Here is a 17,321-nt window from a genome sequence, read left to right on the forward strand (position 1 = left end):
GGCCTGCTTAGCCCGGGGAATAAGATGGGTCATGACCTCCCTCTTCCTGGAACGAATTGGGGCCTGAGAGATGGCTGACCTGCAGGCAGGAGGGGCAGCACTCTCTCCTAGGAGCAAGGGGAAAGCCATACCTTCTGAAGTTACTGCTTTCTGTATAACCACCCTCCCCGCCATGGGGAGCCCGTGCTTCCTAAATTATGCTCACTTTACAAGCACTGTTGGCACCTTGATTTACAAAGATTTCAGGAACACACTATTATAGTCAGCCTGGAGGGTCTGGGGGCCTACTCTGGGCCTCCTTTGCAAACAGAGAACTTTGACCTTTCAGTTTGTGGATTTTTTTTTCTTTTATATAGGTTATTGGTGATTACTTTGGAAAAGAAGGTCGTTTTGAAATGCGGCCGAATGTCAAATATCCTTGGGGACCTTTAAAACTGAGAATAGATGAAACCAGAATGGTGGAGCACACGAACAGCTCTCCTTGCAAAGCATGTAAGTTTAGAGACTTAATTCGTTCTGTGTTTCATCATCTGCAGTATCCGTAATAATACAAGGGTCATTTAGGAGCTCCTGTTCTGAAAGAGCAGATTTCTGGCTCTGATATGGAAAAACCCATGGCAACAGTTCACAAACCGGCATCCACCTTCATCAGAGCCTTCTAGGTCCTTCTTCTCTTCTATCCTTTTCCAAGATGGTAGAGGCATCTTCCTATTTTTACATCTCTTACTATAATCTCTTAGTATTTGAGGTTTTATACTTTTAGGGAAAATTAAAATATCAAATACTAAACATCACTCACTATTCATCTATTGTTTCAAAGTTTGTATTTATTCTGTTACCCACCCAGAACCAAATAATGTTCCTTAGACACCTAAAAATTTACAAATTAGCAAGTGAGTGTAAAATATGCTATTTATGAGCAGCCTTGTCATAAATGTAGAGGCAAGTGGAGGTTCTTATAAGAAGCTTACAAACAGGAATGTGGTTGGAAATCATTGCTTTAGAAAGACCCTTTGATAATCAAAGTGGGAGAGAGAATTAAGTGAGTATCGACCTTTCAGGGAAGTGGTTCACTCTAATATCTGGTGGCTCGGACAGTAAAGAATCTGCTTGCGATGAGGGAGACCTGGGTTTGATCCCTGGGTCGGGAAGATTCCCTGGAGGAGGGCATGGTAACCCACTCCAGTATTCTTGCCTGTTGAATCCCCATGGACAGAGGAGCCTGGCAGACTACAGTCCATGGGGTCACAAAGAGTTGGACATGACTGAGCGACTTTCACTCACTCACTCACTCACTCATGTGTGCTCCTTATGTTTTGGGAACAGTCTTCAAACTGTGATGTATCTGTGTATATGCAATAAGTGGAAAGGCATAAATGTATTAAGAACAAAGTCTCTGGAGTTATTGGGCCTGGATTTGAAATCCCATCGTGGTCACTTACTGTGACCTCAGGATCATTTCTTCATTTCTTTAAACCTCAGTTTTCTCATAAGTAAAATGAAAGAAATGTACCCAACTTTCAGGAATGCTTTGAGGATTAAATACAAGAATGTGTTAAAGACTGTGTCCTAAACTCCTTCTACACAAGCTAGCTATTTATCGTTTTTATGTAATATCTGGGACACTACAGAACTTAATGGTTTCAAATTGTTACATTTTCACAAAGCTATATAAGACATTTTGACATGAAACTCTGGCTTTGGTGAGAGAACATCTAAAAACAGAACATTAACCCAATAGATTTTTCACCAAATCTCCCAGCACTCGGAAGTGTCACCATCCATCTGTGAAAATGAGATGAGCCGGCTCAGTCTCATGGTCCAGGTGGTTGTCCTCTCCGGCTGGAAACTCAAAAGAATGTGCGTAGATCTGAAAACTTCAGTTTCCAGTTGTCCTCAAATGCTTCTCGAACCTGCTCTGTTCCCGTTGTGCTCACTGTTTTTGTAACAGTTAACCTTTGCACTTGGTAAAAAAAGAAACCCATACGAAATCACCAGCACCACTGCCACTACCACCACTACCACTGCCATCACCACCATCTCCACCACCACCACCACCACGACCACCACTGCTACCATCACCATGACCATGACCACCACCACTGCCACCACCACCACAACCACCACCACCACCATGCCATCACTGTCACCACAGCCACGACCATGACCACCACCACTGCCATCACCACCACCACCACGACCACCACCACCACCACTGCCACCACCACCAATACGACCACCACCACCACCACAACAATGAACAGGATTGCCTAGAAAAAATTTCTTAAAAAGAAAGGAAAACTGGAAAATTTGCCTCAAGTGGTAAACTGTGAAATATCTTCTAATGAATGAAAATTTTCAATGAATGAAAAGTCAGAGTGAGGCATTTCTAGCTGTTTTTCAAAATGAACTCAGATTATCTATGTTTCTTTTTCAAGCAGGTGGCCTAGAAGAATCAGCAGTGACAGGGATCGTTGTGGGGGCCTTACTAGGAGCTGGTTTGTTAATGGCCTTCTACTTCTTCAGGTTAGGACTGGTTTATAAAGTTTTAAAATTTACTCTCCTAATTGCCTTTGTCATTTGCCTTTGCAAGATCCTCCTTGTGACTTGTCCTTATCTTGATCTTACCCAAAAAGCAAGGTAGTGAAAAGAGCTTAACCTTCTGTTGGTGTGACTCTGGTTTGGTGGTCAGGGGGTTAGCATACCACACAGTGGGTCAGGGTTTCTACTGTATCCCACTGTGGGCCACAGAGCCATTGCAATCTTTAGCTAACAAATATTCTGACCTGAATTCCTCCCACCCACCACATGCATAAGTGGAGACAGAATCTGGACAAAGGGGAAATCAACTTCCCTAGTCTCAGGCTTCCTCCAATTCAGAAATAGGTGGTGAGTTCACCTTCTGTAGCGAAGGAAGTGACTCTGAGCAGTCCACACTTGCAAGAGGTCTGTGCTCAGTCTTTGAGAGCCCATATGCTTCGTGACCACTATGGTTAAGCCCTGAGTCTTATAAACTTGTAATATTTATGTGTGTTCAAGATATTGATAGTTTCACCTCTTGAGGGCTGTCCATTCCTTTGTAATCTTTGGGGGTTGAGTTTGCGGCTTATTAAGTCATTGGACCATGATTTTTTCATTTCTGCATGGCAGTGTAACTCTGGGTATGTATGACTCTTTGTGGGAACAATTGCATTCCTGTATACTTTGTCTGATCTTCATCTAGGGCATATCCTGGGAGCTGGAGGGAGTAATGTGACAGAACAGACAGGACTTAACCCACGAGGCACCCAGGGAAGAACGGGAAGGCTTGTTCTATGGTATTGGGGAAGCAGGCCAATTTTCCTCCTTGAATAAGGGCAGTACGCCTTAGGGCATCCCACTTTAATCTCTGACCAGGGCTTCATATTCTGTCACTTCTCATTTATCAACCCAAACCCAGACGTCCCTTGAGGGCATTCTTTGTAAGAGAAACCATAGTATTTTGTAGCCAAGTGAGGTTTTATTACTACATTCACTTTCCCTCTACCCAGGAAGAAATACAGAATAACCATTGAGAGGCGAAACCAGCAAGAAGAAAGCAACGTTGGAAAACATCGGGAGTTACGGGAAGATTCCATCAGATCCCACTTTTCGGTGGCTTAAAAGGAAGCCTGTTCTTTTGGCTTGAGATTCTTTAAGGAGATAGATGGGATGAAAGACATCAATGGAACAGAAGGGGCGCTCTTGAAAAATTCATTCTTTTAAGCAGTTAGTCATTTTGTTATACAATTTCTTTAGAAGCTCAGGAACTATTATTAATCACCATATGCCTGCTGGCCTCTCATCTCATGACAAACAAATACAAGAATATAACATCACTGCTAAATGTTGATACTGTTTCAAGGGCATATGATTAGATTTATGTTCTGAAAGTCTGAGGTCTCCATATCTTGATGGTGTTTGGGGGCATTTTACACAAGGCTATAAAATGTGTTTTACTTAAGTGAGATGTTTTATAGCTAGAATAAAATCATTTTTACATGTAGGATATTATTGAAAAGAATTTAACCCCAAGAAAAAAATGTAATGAAAAACCTCAAAGTTGGAAATGCAGCATTCCTCTCTCTAGGGCTGGTGGAGGGATCTGAGCTCAAGGACTGCTCTACCTGATGTATGCATTCAGGTCCTGACTTTTTATCTCGAAAAAGAATTTCCCCCACCTCTTTCAGTGTCTTGTAAGAGCTACTCTGGAAAGTTGTAACTATGAATGAGATAAGAGGATTTATGCAGAAAAAGCAAATCTAAAATATTTCATTTTTCTAAATATAAAAAAACCCTATTTCACACTAACATTTTATTTTCTAAGTATTTTAATCTTATATTTTGCTATTAGAAAATGTGTCTATTTTTTCATTTTGAAGATTAAATTTCACTTATATTTTAAAAACGTGGGTAATGTGTACAGCAAACCAATAATGATGAAAGATGCCTCTCTTTTTTTCTCCCTGTTTCCCTCTTCCCTGTGGCCATAGCCCAATACGAATTGCTGCTTTAACTACAGAGATCTAGAAATGTATTCAGATTATAGACTCTACAGGAATACATCAATTTACTTGTTTTAAATGCAAGCTATTTTAGGGGTAGTCTCTTTCCAGTTCCGGCCAAATGACGAGTATCAGGATCAAGGATGAATTTTATTAGAATTAAGTCAGATTTTATAAAGGGAGGCAACCTTTTTTTCTCAAGAAGAACTTTATAGAGAGTTAGAACTTGGCAATAAGCATAGAAATGATAATTTAATAAATGACATTTTACCAAAATAGACAATTATGATTTTGGTTAAAAGAGGGAATCTAAACAGCCACTATGTTCTTTTTTAGTAAACTCCACAGAACTTTGCAGTCATCCACTAATAACTTGTGTAACAAGGGTTAGGTATGGATATCAGGAATTGGGCAAGGTTGAGTAATTATTTACCGAATCTCAACTTTGTACCTAGTACTCTGTGTATAGGTTTAAGCTCAGGTTGCCACTTTCATGTATAATTTGTGGAGGAAACAGACAGTGAGGGAAGAATGGGAAGTTGCCAGATCAGTGTACTATCTTATAATGATGTCACAAAGGTCTTTCCACAATAATGTTTTGAGCATCTGGAAAATAGTGTTAAAGATTATCTTAATGTCTATAAAAGACCGTCTACAGGAGGAAAATAGGACAGCTTGAGAAAATAGGAGGATACAGAAATTGGAGCCATTCCTAGGTAGTGATGGAAGTTGTGGTTCACACTGGTAATGGAGGTGGAGGTGGGGCATGTGAGAGCAGCGTGTCCTGGAAGTCGGCCTGAGCTTGCTTCCCTGGGGGCGTCCATCTCTTCTATTTCAGCTAGTCACAGTGAATGGATTATTTCCGTGTAAGGCACATTTCCCCTATATTGTTTAAAAATGGAATGCATGGAGCTGGAGAACATGATAAAAGGATGAACTCTGATCAACTGAAAGAGCTATGTTGTAGCTCTCCATGCTGAGTGCAGTGTAAAGAGTGCTGAAATCAAAACAGGAGGGAAAAAGAAGGCAAGAGAGGCCAGCTCCAGAAATTGGGTTAATGTTCTTCCACTAACATAGGAAGAGAGCTTGGGAAGTGAAATCCAGGAAAGCAAAGTGTGTAACATCTCAGGACTGCTCAACATGAGAACAGAATGGAAGGGTTGCATCTGTCTTATTTTTGTAGATTGAGAGTTCATTTCTATTTTTACTTTTCAGTGGTATTCTCCATATATTTTAGAAGTACTCATTTTCTATTATCTTGTGTTTGTAAAAAAACATTTAAATTTGAACCTATGTGCTTATTATGGGGAAAAAATTCTCTACCTGGTTGCAGTCTTTGGGTGGAAACATTTCTAACCTTTCTAGAATTTTTATAGAGTTGATTAACTTTAATATTTTTTTATTTTTTAAATTATGAAAGCTTGATAACACATTTATAGGTGACTTGGAAAATACATAACAAAGTTACATGTAGTTCCACTATATATTAAAATTATTTTTTAAGTAGATAAATTAAGATTTTTAGTTGGAGTTTCAATATAAAATTCCCCCAAATTAATAGAATGAATATACAGAGAAGTAGAAGGATATAGTAGACCCGAAAAGCACTATGAACCAATTCTACATAATTGAGATTTATACAATTTTCACACAATAGTAGGATACAAATTCTATTCAAGTTCCCATAGACTATATACTAAGAGACATTGGAACACAGCCAGGGACATAAGACCAGGTGCAAAAATTTGATGGTCTAGAGATATTGAAATCATGCGGAATATGTTCTCTTGTTACTGTGGAATTATGTTAGAGATCAATATCAAAAGATATTTGAATATAACAACTCTAGTATTTTTAAAATATCTTTTATTTCTATTTCAGGTAGGAGAATAGTAGTAAACTTAATATTATGATTCCCACATAAAATCTTAAAAGATTTAAGCAATAATTTAGTCTTTTAAAAATGATAGAGCCAATCATGAGATTTATGATATGTGGATGCCATTTTCTTCCAATCTTAAAGCAATTCTACGGTTCTGGAGGTTGATTGCTTATTTACACATCTGTTGTCTATCCCTTCTTCCCTGAAATTGCCATATAAGTTATAAAACCCTATTAAGTTTTGAAAAGTTGGAAAACCTTTGCTAAAGGGGTAGGTGTTTGGCTCAAGGTTACCCTGGTTTAAGACTTCTGGAGATTTATAACTCAGGATTTAAGTTCCTAACTGCTAACATCTTTGACAACTAGCCATTCGTACTTTGCCAGTAGCCACATATCATATGGTAAGGTAAACAAGACTTTAGTTGTTGAATCATTTTATAAATTATTACCCTGAAATCCAGGGTGTTCAGATGCCAAAAGGGGATACTTTATCAGTATTTTTTCATCTGGTCTAACATAAGTTGACATTGATACAGGTCAAAATGAGTATATACTTTTACTGTATTGACTCTTGGTATTGGAAATAAGTCTAGGTTTTTATGGTCATCATCAACATTTTAGATTTTTTTCTTTTCTGGACTCAGAAATAAAAGCTTCCTCTAAATGATCACTTCTATCCAGGAAGAACTTCCTATATAGAGTGTGTATCTGCCCCCACAGGATCCCCAAGGAAATCCATGTAAACACTCATTTCTCAGAAGAACCATCAGCTTGTCCCACAGGCTTTAAAATGGTTCTTGACTCTTCAGGGAGGGGAGAAACGCATGGAAAGCTGATGCCTTCTTTTCTCCTCTTCGTTAAATTCAAAGACTTACTTTGGAATGTTAGTCATGTCTCCCTACTCACAGGATCCTGGGATCACACACTAATTCAAAGCTCCTGTGCCTTTTGCACCCATAACTGACCACTCCCCTTCTGGTTGCTGCTGATTTTGGGAATGTGATATTTGTCCTTGACCGTGGAATTAAGGCCATTGTATAGACCTTCAACAGATAGAGACAGGAATTCAGAGTAGGTCCAGTGGCCATACCACCTTCTTGTGAGTGAGCATGAAGTGTCTTTTTGTGAAAGTCTCTTTGGGAGACCAAATAGAATATTATGCCACTGGTATTCAGGGATTGTCTGTAAACTGAAAGGAATATATATCTATACTTTTTGGGACACAAAGCATTCAGATCCTGAGTGGATGCAGTCATAAGGCCAAACACCAACTAAAATCAAGTCCCTTTCATGGTTTTGTTTAGTTATGTCCTGTGGTTCAGTGCTTCATGAGAAAGCTGAAGGTGAGCTGAATTTTCTCCTAGTGAGAAAAAGGAAACTAATAATATGGAATATGTTTTGGGAGCAGTGTGAAAGCACAGAGAGTGAGATGGTGCTGTTCAGAGGAACCTGTTTCTTTCTCAGTGCATCTTTAGAACTACCTATAATTCAGAATCACCTATAGATTTACCTTTAGAATCGCCTATTATTCAGCTCCTCTCCCACAAGAAGAGTCAGGATCAAGCTCTTCCAAAAGAAATGGAAGAGGGTAGTGTTGCCAGCTGCCACCATATTTACCACCCCTCTCCCCTCCCCCATCCACTGTCCATCATGGCTCCAAAGACGCAGCAGCTTCATGCCATGCAGGTAGCAGCCTGTGAGTAGGACCTCCATACTTCCTCAAAAGGCAGAAAGAAGACAATGTGCTGGCTGTAAGAATGTGGCTGACTTTTGATCAGAACCCTTACCTAACTTGACCATGTGCTCCCGGGGCAGTTCAAGCCTCTGATGTGCATATACTCCAACAAAACTGGCTTCAGTTTTCAGCGTGGAGCTCTTGCAAATGTCTCTTGCAGGTGTGCCCCCATAGCTAGACTCTAGGATTAAAATGACTTTCAAGAGGTGCCGGATTGGAGTTTGTTCAGATTTCTCATTAACCACTAATGTTCATTCATACCAAAGGCAAGGCAATTTTAAACCAGCTGATGCTGTTAATGTTCATATTTTAAGCTACTTCAAACATAGTAAAAGGGTTTCAATGGGAGCCAAGGCTCAGAAGTAAAAATCCATATGTTATAATAGCTCTTTGATGTACTATGTGGTGATTCCCAGGGGACATATTTGAACAAGCAGAATTAAGAGTTAGCAAAAAGTGCTGCATTGCTTTGAGTCACGTGTTTAAAGACCTAAATTTCTATGTGCAAGGAATAAAGGGCCCATTCACCAGCGTAAGTCACAACATAGGCTACCGAAGTGTTTTTTATTTGCTGGGAGAACAAAGCTGTTATAGCACATAATACCAGGGCAGAGAAGGTTGAGAAATAGGCAAATTTGGATTTTGAGACAAGATGTCCTATTTATTATTCAATGTCAAGATCTTAAAGTATGTAGTGTGGTGTGTCTTACAAGACAGCAATGAGGTGCCCTTACCACCCTGGAGATGCTGTGAGTTTGCAGATCTTTCTGCTGGATCCTGGGAATCTGCGCATTGTTCCCTGTACATGGTGAATAATTGAATCCAAGAGGACACAGAACAGACATTGTGGGCAATTTCTTCTGCAGCCCTTGTCTTCCAGGGCATATTATTCATCAGTAATTTACATATTGGACTACCGAACATTATACACTTACCATGAGTCTGGTAGAAAAATGAAAGTAAAAAGCTGACAGCTACATACAGTTTATTATTCTAATGTAAGTAGAACTATCTGCATATAATGTGATTTAATTTATTGTTGTTTTGTGTAGAAAATGATAATTAATGACTGTGGATATAACCCCTGTTTTGTATAATATATTTTCTTTCTGGTGCAAATTGGTCATTGAAGATATCTTCATTTGGTGTTTGGATATAAATGTGTATGTGTTCTTGTAAATGTTTCTGTTAAGCAAGAATGCCACATGCTCACAGGATAACAATGTGTTCTCATTAAAAAATACACCCCACCGAAGCCATTTCCTGTTTATAATTCAACCAACATACACTGCAAATATTCATATTCTCTGAGGACTTTCTGTTCTTCTAGGACCAGTTACCTGGAGAGTCCCATGGATGGAGGAGCCTGGTCGGCTGCAGTCCATGGGGTCGCTAAAAGTTGGACACGACTAAGTGACTTCACTTTCACTTTTCCCTTTCATGCACTGGAGAAGGAAATGGCAACCCACTCCAGTGTTCTTGCCTGGAGAATCCCAGGGACGGGGGAGCCTGGTGGGCTGCTGTCTATGGGGTTGCACAAGTTGGACACTTGACTGAAGCAACTTAGCAGCAGCAGCAGGACCAGTTTAGAGAAAGCGGAAGTGTTATTCGCTCAGTCGTGTCCGACTATTTGTGACCCTGTGGACTGTAACCCGCCAGACTTATCTGTCCATGGGCTTCTCCAGGCAAGAATACTGGAGTGGGTTGCCATGCCCTCCTCCAGGGCATCTTCCCGACCCAGGGATCGAACCCTGGTCCCCTGCATTGCACGTGAATTGTTTACTGTCTGATTCACCAGGGAAGCCACAGTTTAAGTACAAGAATATTCAGCAGATGTGATGAATTGGGCTCTCTGAGGGATACACATGAAAGAACTCAAGAATTTCTTCCCAGAAAAGGGAAATTTGCAGAAATAAGAAGAGATTATACTATTAAAATGAGGAGTAAACCCTGAATTGTCAGGTAAGGGAAGAAATCTTTGTTAATGATATTTTAAGTCTCTGCAGCTTTTGGACACTGCATAGCTACATGTTGGCCCCATTGACTCATGTTATTATGTCCCTTGCCCACTTTGACGAGGTCCTAAGTCAGTTCTTTCACCTCTAAAGTGCTTCTCAGGCTCTAGTGTACTGAACAAGTCAACAGCCTCAAGCATCTGCAGGCACTCCTGGTTTGTAAAAAGTTGCTTCACTCTCTGGGAGGTTAGTCATGATTTATGTTAAGTCCAAGAAATACATAGTGATTCTAGGGCCGGATCAATATGCCCCAGGTCCTACTCCTGCTGCTGCCGCCACTGCCAGTGAGGTCATTTGGCAATGCCGTCAATGTCACTCACACTGGTACCAGAGTTTGAGAAGATTCTGCAGTAGGTGGGGGCATGGGAATGGGAGGCCAGGATGTGGGTGGGTGTTGCAGGAATGAAGGGTGAGGCCAGGAAACCTCCAGGAAACGCAGGGTGTCTCAGTCCATTCGGGCTGCTGTAACAAAATACTATGGACTGGGGCTTACATGACAGAAATGTATTTCTCATTGTTCTGGCAGGTTTGGTTCCTGGCAAGGGCTGTCCTGGTTTATAGATGACTTCCTTCTTCTTGTGTCCTTACATGGCCTCTCATGTGTGTGTGTGTGTGTGTGTGTGTGTGTGTGTGTGTGTGTGTGTGTAGAGAGAGAGAGAGAGAAGGGGAGGGAGGGAGGAAGAGAATGGGGAGGAGGGAGCCTCTTTGGTGTTTCTTCCCATGAGGACACTATTCCTATGAAGGGGCCCCATCTTTATGACCTCATTTAATGTTAATTACTTCTTTGGAGGCTCTGTCTCCAAATACAGCCACACTGGGTGTTGGGACTTCAACATATGAATTTTGAGGAGGGCACACACATTCAGTCCATAACACAGTATATTCCCAGTACTTTCCTACATCACTTTGGGGACCATGGCTTTCCTGAATCTTTCCATTCTCCATCCTGCTCAGTTTGAATTTCTTCATGAACACCCAAGACCCCACAATAGGCCAAAGATGCCTCATGACTGTGGCTAATGGCAGGGTGCGGAGGGAAAAAGCCTTGGGAGTTCTGCATACCATTGATTTAGGGCCTCATTTTAACCCTAAATCTTGGGCTTCTGAGGGTGATTTAAATAGCAGCTGCTATTGGGAGAGGTACCAATGGCTGTGTGTCTTTAAAAGAATATCAGCTTAATAAACCATCTCATCACTAAACTAGAACCAAGAAAAATAATTCCTTTTGCAGGCTTTATGCACCCCAACAGTCACAGCTCCTAAAGCCATGTCGTTTGCACTTCATAGATGAGGACGCTTGGAGCCGGCCTCCTGGGGTTTATATCCGGGTTCTGTCACCTGTGGCCCATGTCACCCACCTAACAATGGTGCTGAGCTCATCGGGCTGCTGTGAGGACTTCAAACCTAATCACGTGTGAAGCTGTCAACAGAATGATCACCACACTCTCCCGCTTCTTTGGATAAGAAGGCAAAACCCTCAGCTGGCCATTTTTGAGGCTTTTCCAGACAATTTGGCTTGATGATACATAGTCCTGCCCTCTTAGAGGATGAAATCAGAGACTATGAGGAGAAAGAGGTCCCTTTTCTGTATACTGTCCCCTCGACAAAGGGTCCAGACAAGGCCTAGAGAGGACAGTGACAGGCTCCTAGCCTGCGAAGCTCTCACAGGGCTGGAGCAGTCACGTTCAGGTCTGTTTTCTCCTCAGTTGGACCAGTGTCTTATACCCGCCACATAGGTCCTGCTTCCCGCCCCCCACTGAGAGGGCCCTGACGGCCCCTCCCTGGACTCAGCCCCCTGGACCATGACACTAGCTGCTGGGGTCAGTCAGAGCAGCCCCTGCTCCCCTTCCTACCAAGAAAAAGGACCCTCATGTGTCCTGAAGGACATCTTTCCCACCAGGGGCTGCCCGCTGCCCTGGTCTCCCTGCGAAGGCTGGGATCTTGTCCCAAATGCAAGAGCGGCACCTCATAAGTGTGTCAGTGGATGGGCGGATTTGCCAGTGTAGACAAAAGGGGGTTCTTATTCCACTACCACTTCAGTTAGCCAAAGGGAGACCAGGCATCATGAAGGCTGGTGAAAAGTGACCTCATCAAAGAATTCCCGGTGCCTGTGGGGCTTCTGCCCCCAGGCCTAGGGCCCCAGAGACCAGAGGAAGACAGGGCAGTCTCCCCAAAGGCTGCCAAGTGCGGGGAGTCAGACAGGCTGGTCTGGGAGGCTGCATTCCAGGCTCCATCACCTCCTCCACATCCCTTCTCTCAGGAGCCAGTGCAGGGCACCCTCTGGCAGGGGTGGGGCGGAGGAGGGGTGGATAGGCTCCATTAAAAGCTTGAGAAGCACCAGCTGTGTGTGAGAGCTGTACTCCCCTGGGAGACCAGCTTCAGTGCCATCAAAGATATTTGATGCTTTCAGACACAAATCCGGCCAGAGACTATCTAAATAGAACTTGCCACCTGGTGTCTTAGTTGTGAAACCTTGATAGCGATTTTTGGCATTTTATTCAAAAGGAAAACGAAGCACGAGCAAGACTGTGTGCCCGTCTCCATCCAATTCCAGTGGCTGTTTATGGAGAGCACCCTACAAGCCAAGCCTGCACCGAGCACCTGAACTGGGATCATTTATTTCACCAGACATGGTTATCTATATGTCACCCCCACGAAGCGGGACTGTGGTCATCCCCTCACGTTGTGTGTGTGTTAGTTGCTCAGTCGTGTCTGACTTTGCAACACTGTGGACTGTAGCCCGCCAATTTCCTCTGTCCATGAGATTCTCCAGGCAAGAATACTGGAGTGGGTAGTCATTTCCTTCTCCAAGGGATCTTTCTGACCCAGGGATCGAACCATGCATTGCAAGCAGATTCTTTACTGTCTGAGCCACCAGAGAAGCCCTCTCTAGTAATTTTAGAGGTGGGTAAACTGAGGCACAGAGAGGCTAAGTAACTTGCCTAAGGTCTCCCAGCTACTACGCAGCAGGGCTGGAGTTTGAAGGCAGACTGGTGACCCTAGCAGGGACCACGTCAGACTGCTGAATCTTGTGCCTGGTGATCACATTAAGTCTCCATCAGTAGACCTCATGTCCTCTTCATTACCTGCCATGTTTAATCAAATTCCCTATCTCTCCCTCTCTGTTTCTACTGCCACGAAACAAGGCCTTTATAACCTCACCTCACATGAGCAGGGAGAAGCCTCCTAACTCTTCTGATTTCTAAGCTCTTCTCTTTTAACTCATTTTTCTCACCAGTGCCCCGTTAGTCTCCCTAAAATACTGCTGTGATAACACTGCTGTCCTGTTTGATAACCTATAACGACTCCCATCCTCAGAGGTCGATTGCATATTCTGTGCCTGGTGGCCCAGCCCTCCCCCTTCAGTCTCTCTCTATTGCCTTATTATTCACTACCCCTTGTTCAGTCAAATGGTGCTGAAAATTGACTTGCTCAAAGTGATTTACTTGTCATCTACTAAACATTCCCTGCGCTTTCCTGCCAGCAATGTTTTATTCCCACTGTTCCTCCCACCTGGAAAACGCTTTGCTTTCTAACTGGGTCCATGCATCCTTCACCTACAGTTTACATTCCAGGTCCTCAGTAAGCTCCCTTATCCACCCTTGCTAGGCTGAGCTCCACTGTATTCTGTGACATTTATTGTCTCAGGGGTTATGAATGGGTGGTCTGCAGATGTGTTTTGTTTGGCCAGTCAGTGTTTAGACAGGGAAAAAAAAAAAAAGAAATTTGAGTGTTTTGAGATGGGACAAATGCTCCCCAGTTTGCCGGGTCCCTGCACTCTTGATTTTCTTACACCCAGTTTTCTTGGGGTTTGCAAACTCCGCCTGTACAGCTAATCGGGCAACCGCGTGGAGCATCCCTTCTACTGCCACCCTATCTTTTCAGCATCGTAACTTCCAAGTTGCTGATCTTCAATGAATTCTCTGACACTTGGATTTGTTTCTCTTCCTTTACCATCTTTGTCAAGTACTAGGTGACTCTGAAATAAAAGATTTTCTGTCCCAGGGGAATTATTACCCCAAAAGATTCCGTGTAGTTTTGCAATGTTAACATTCAATACATAATGTTTCTGCTTTGTGAAATTTTCTTAAAACTGGGATATTCTTAAATGGTCTCCCACAAGGAGGACTCTAGAGCTTAAATTCCTGCTTTTCTATTACTAACTGTGGGGCCCAGCAAACCTCACTAGCTGTGAGGCCTTCCCAAGCCTCAGTTTCCTCCTTTGTACAATCAGGAGAATAATAACCACTTCATTGGGTTCATGCGGCACCTGATACGACCAGAAGCTCAATAAATCAAAGCTGCTACTATCTTCATGAGGCAGCCTTATTTAACATCTCAAGTTCTTGGGTTCCTGGGGTCAAGCCTGGCCATAAACTGAGACCATGGGGTCTTTTGGCATGGACCTTGCCTGGTGGCTCAGATGGTAAAAAATCTGCCTGCAATACAAGAGATTCAGGTTCCTGGGTCAGGAAGATCCCCTGGAGAAGGGAATGGCAACCCACTCCAGTATTCTTGCCTGGAGAATTCCATGGACAGAGGAGCCATGGGGTTGCAAAGAGTCGGACACGACTGAGAGACTAACTTGTGGCAGACATGCATCCTTCTAATCTCATCCTCGTTTCACAGATGAGGACGCTGGGGTGTATACCAAGATTGTGGGCATGAGGTAGGTTCCTGAAGTAGGTTCCTGAGCAACAACAATACCTTGGGTCTGGGGCACAGGCCTGCTGCCAGAGGCTGTTCTAAGTTCTGTATCTCACACAGCCCTCACCACAGCGCTGGCACTGTGGTCACCTCTGAGATACAGCATGCTTCAACAGCTTGCTCTGGTCCCCAGCCAGGACATGACAGAGCTCAGGTGTGAAAGTAGAAAATCTGGTTCCAGAACTGAGCTCTCCTCTTCCTGACATATACCAGAGGCACACTCAGTGTTGTCCAATGTCTTAAGTGTGCCTACAAGACCCCCAAAAGCCTTCCACTTCTAATCCTCTGTTACCTCCCGCCCTACCACACATCAATCATGATGAAAGGAAAAGGATAGGGTGTTTATAGCAGAATTTAGGGCCACAGCTCACAGGTTCCCAATTACCATCTGCAGATGGGGGTCAATCTGTGGAGTTTTACCAGTTTCTGCTGAAATAAGAAAAATTAGAACAATAATAGGGAAATGTTCATAAACATGGGCTTCCCAGGTGGTACTAATGGTAAAGAATTCGCCTGCCAATGCAGGAGAGGAGACATAGGAGATGTGGGTTTGATACCTGGGTTGGGAAGATCCCCTGGAGGAGGGCATGGCAACCCACTCCAGTATTCTTGCCTGGAGAATCCCATGGACAGAGGAGCCTGGAGGTCTGCAGTCCATAGGGTTGCACAGAGTTGGACACGACTGAAGTGACTCAGTACACATGCACTTCATAAACACAAGTTGATTCAGTATTTAAAGCATTGGCTCTTTTTCTGAGATGATAACTTAATGATTTTAATCTGAGTTGTTTGGAAAAAAAACCTTTTCTATTATAAAATGGTAGTGACACTAGTAGTGGGTTTTTAAAATATCTTTATTAGACAAAATGAAAGTGGGCAAATAATGGTTGAAATTCATGAAATCCACTAGTCTGGAAACATAGTGTGCTGTTTGATAGAATTACACAATGTCTGTTCGTTTATTCACTGTTACGTGAGGCTTCCTAGGTGGTGCTAGTGGTAAAGAATCCACCTGCCAATGCGGGAAACATGAGAGACATGGGTTTGATCCCTGGGTCAGGAAGATCCCCTCAAGAAGGAAATGGCAACCCACTTCACTATTCTTGCCTGGAAAATTCCATGGACAGAGGAGCTTGGTGGGCTACAGTCCATAGGGTCACAAAACGTCAGGCAGGACCGAGCGACTGAGCGTGTGTGTGCGCGCGCACACGCAAGCACACACACAGAGTGTGAGACTAAATCTTGTCTTCCTGGCCAGCCTTCCCTCGTTTCCTTTGTGCATCCCAAGAGCTTAAAGATATCCGTTGAGTAAATCCTCACTGGCTGATTCTTTAAAGGGCCACACATAACCTGTGTCCCAACACAGATTCCTGATAGTTCATCTTTGCCTTCCTTTGAGTGATCCCTCACATTCTGACTAGTTGGGATTAACAAGTTATCTTCAAACCAAAACTGTTGGCAGAGCAAACCTCTCAGACTGAAGCTCTTTTCTTCAAAGGTTTCATAGCTGTTTCTCCAAACCAGTCTTCAATGCTGAACTTAGAGCAGTTAAGTTTAAAAAGGCTTTGAGATTTCAATGTGACGGTTTGGAAAGATACACTAAGTGGAGTGGAGTGGACATATTGTTGCATGATTGTCACTATCCTGATTGTTGTTATTATGATAAGCTGATCAGTAGTGATCTGTCTTACTATAGAAGCTGCTTGTACGGTAACTAAATAGTAAACTCAGGTGTAGAAACCAGAGCTTCAAAAGTCTATTGTACTTTTTATACTAGCAGATGAAATCTACCCCATGTCTTAAAAAGAATCTTGAATGTTAGGATGAATTTCCCAGCTTACTAACAGCCCTGGTGAGAGTTCTGCCCTGAGGGTCTGCCGGGAGATCAAAGATTTTGATTCTTTTAATGGAAATCCTTAAAATATGAATATGTTTTTGTGATCTCAGCTAAGATTCCCAAATCGTTGTCTCACAAGGAACCCTCAGTATTTTGGTGAGGTTTGTGTATGGATTGCAAACTGGAGGATTGTTGCTGAAACTGAAGCCCAATCGTTTGGCAACCTGATGCAAAGAGCTGAATCATTGGAAAAGACCCTGATGCTGGGAAAGATTGAGGGCAGGAGAAGAAGGAGGTGACAGAGGATGAGATGGCTGTATAGCATCACCGACTCAATGAACATGAGTTTGAGCAAACTCTGGGAGATAGTGGAGGACAGAGGAGCCTGGTGTGCTGCAGTCCATGGGGTTGCAAAGAGTAGGAGAATCAGACAGGACTTAGTGACTGAATGACAAAGGAGATGGGACTTTTGAGAGGGAATCAGGATTAAATGAAAGCGTGAGGGTGCAGCCCCTATGATGGGATTAGTGTCCTTAATACCATTCTCTTTTACAAGAAAAAAACAACAAAAAACTGCTCTTTCATCTCCCTGGTACTCCACCAATTCAGTCAATCACTAAGTC

The 17,321-nt window shown here is 42.9% G+C and overlaps 1 protein-coding gene across 5 annotated transcripts in view; it reads left to right on the top strand.

Annotated features, from left to right (window-relative positions):
- The window catches only part of NPR3 (natriuretic peptide receptor 3), an 80,829-nt gene extending 71,571 nt beyond the window's left edge, over positions 1-9,258 (top strand). For 2 of the 5 annotated variants that reach the window (XM_081521432.1, XM_081521429.1), the window contains exons 6-8: positions 357-492; positions 2,439-2,526; positions 3,531-9,258. In XM_081521432.1, the coding sequence (XP_081377558.1) occupies positions 357-492; positions 2,439-2,526; positions 3,531-3,642 (336 nt within the window). In that variant the 3' untranslated portion in view covers positions 3,643-9,258. Of the gene's footprint in view, positions 1-356; positions 493-2,438; positions 2,527-3,223; positions 3,318-3,530 lie in introns of all 5 variants that reach the window. The other 3 variants (XR_014062526.1, XR_014062527.1, XM_081521430.1) reach the window with 3 other exon arrangements.
- Positions 9,259-17,321: the final 8,063 nt, after the last annotated feature.

Source organism: Giraffa tippelskirchi, chromosome 8 (genome assembly GCF_054371585.1).
Source record: "Giraffa tippelskirchi isolate mGirTip1 chromosome 8, T2T-mGirTip1v1.2.pri, whole genome shotgun sequence".
In the NCBI taxonomy this organism is placed as follows: Eukaryota; Metazoa; Chordata; class Mammalia; order Artiodactyla; family Giraffidae; genus Giraffa; species Giraffa tippelskirchi.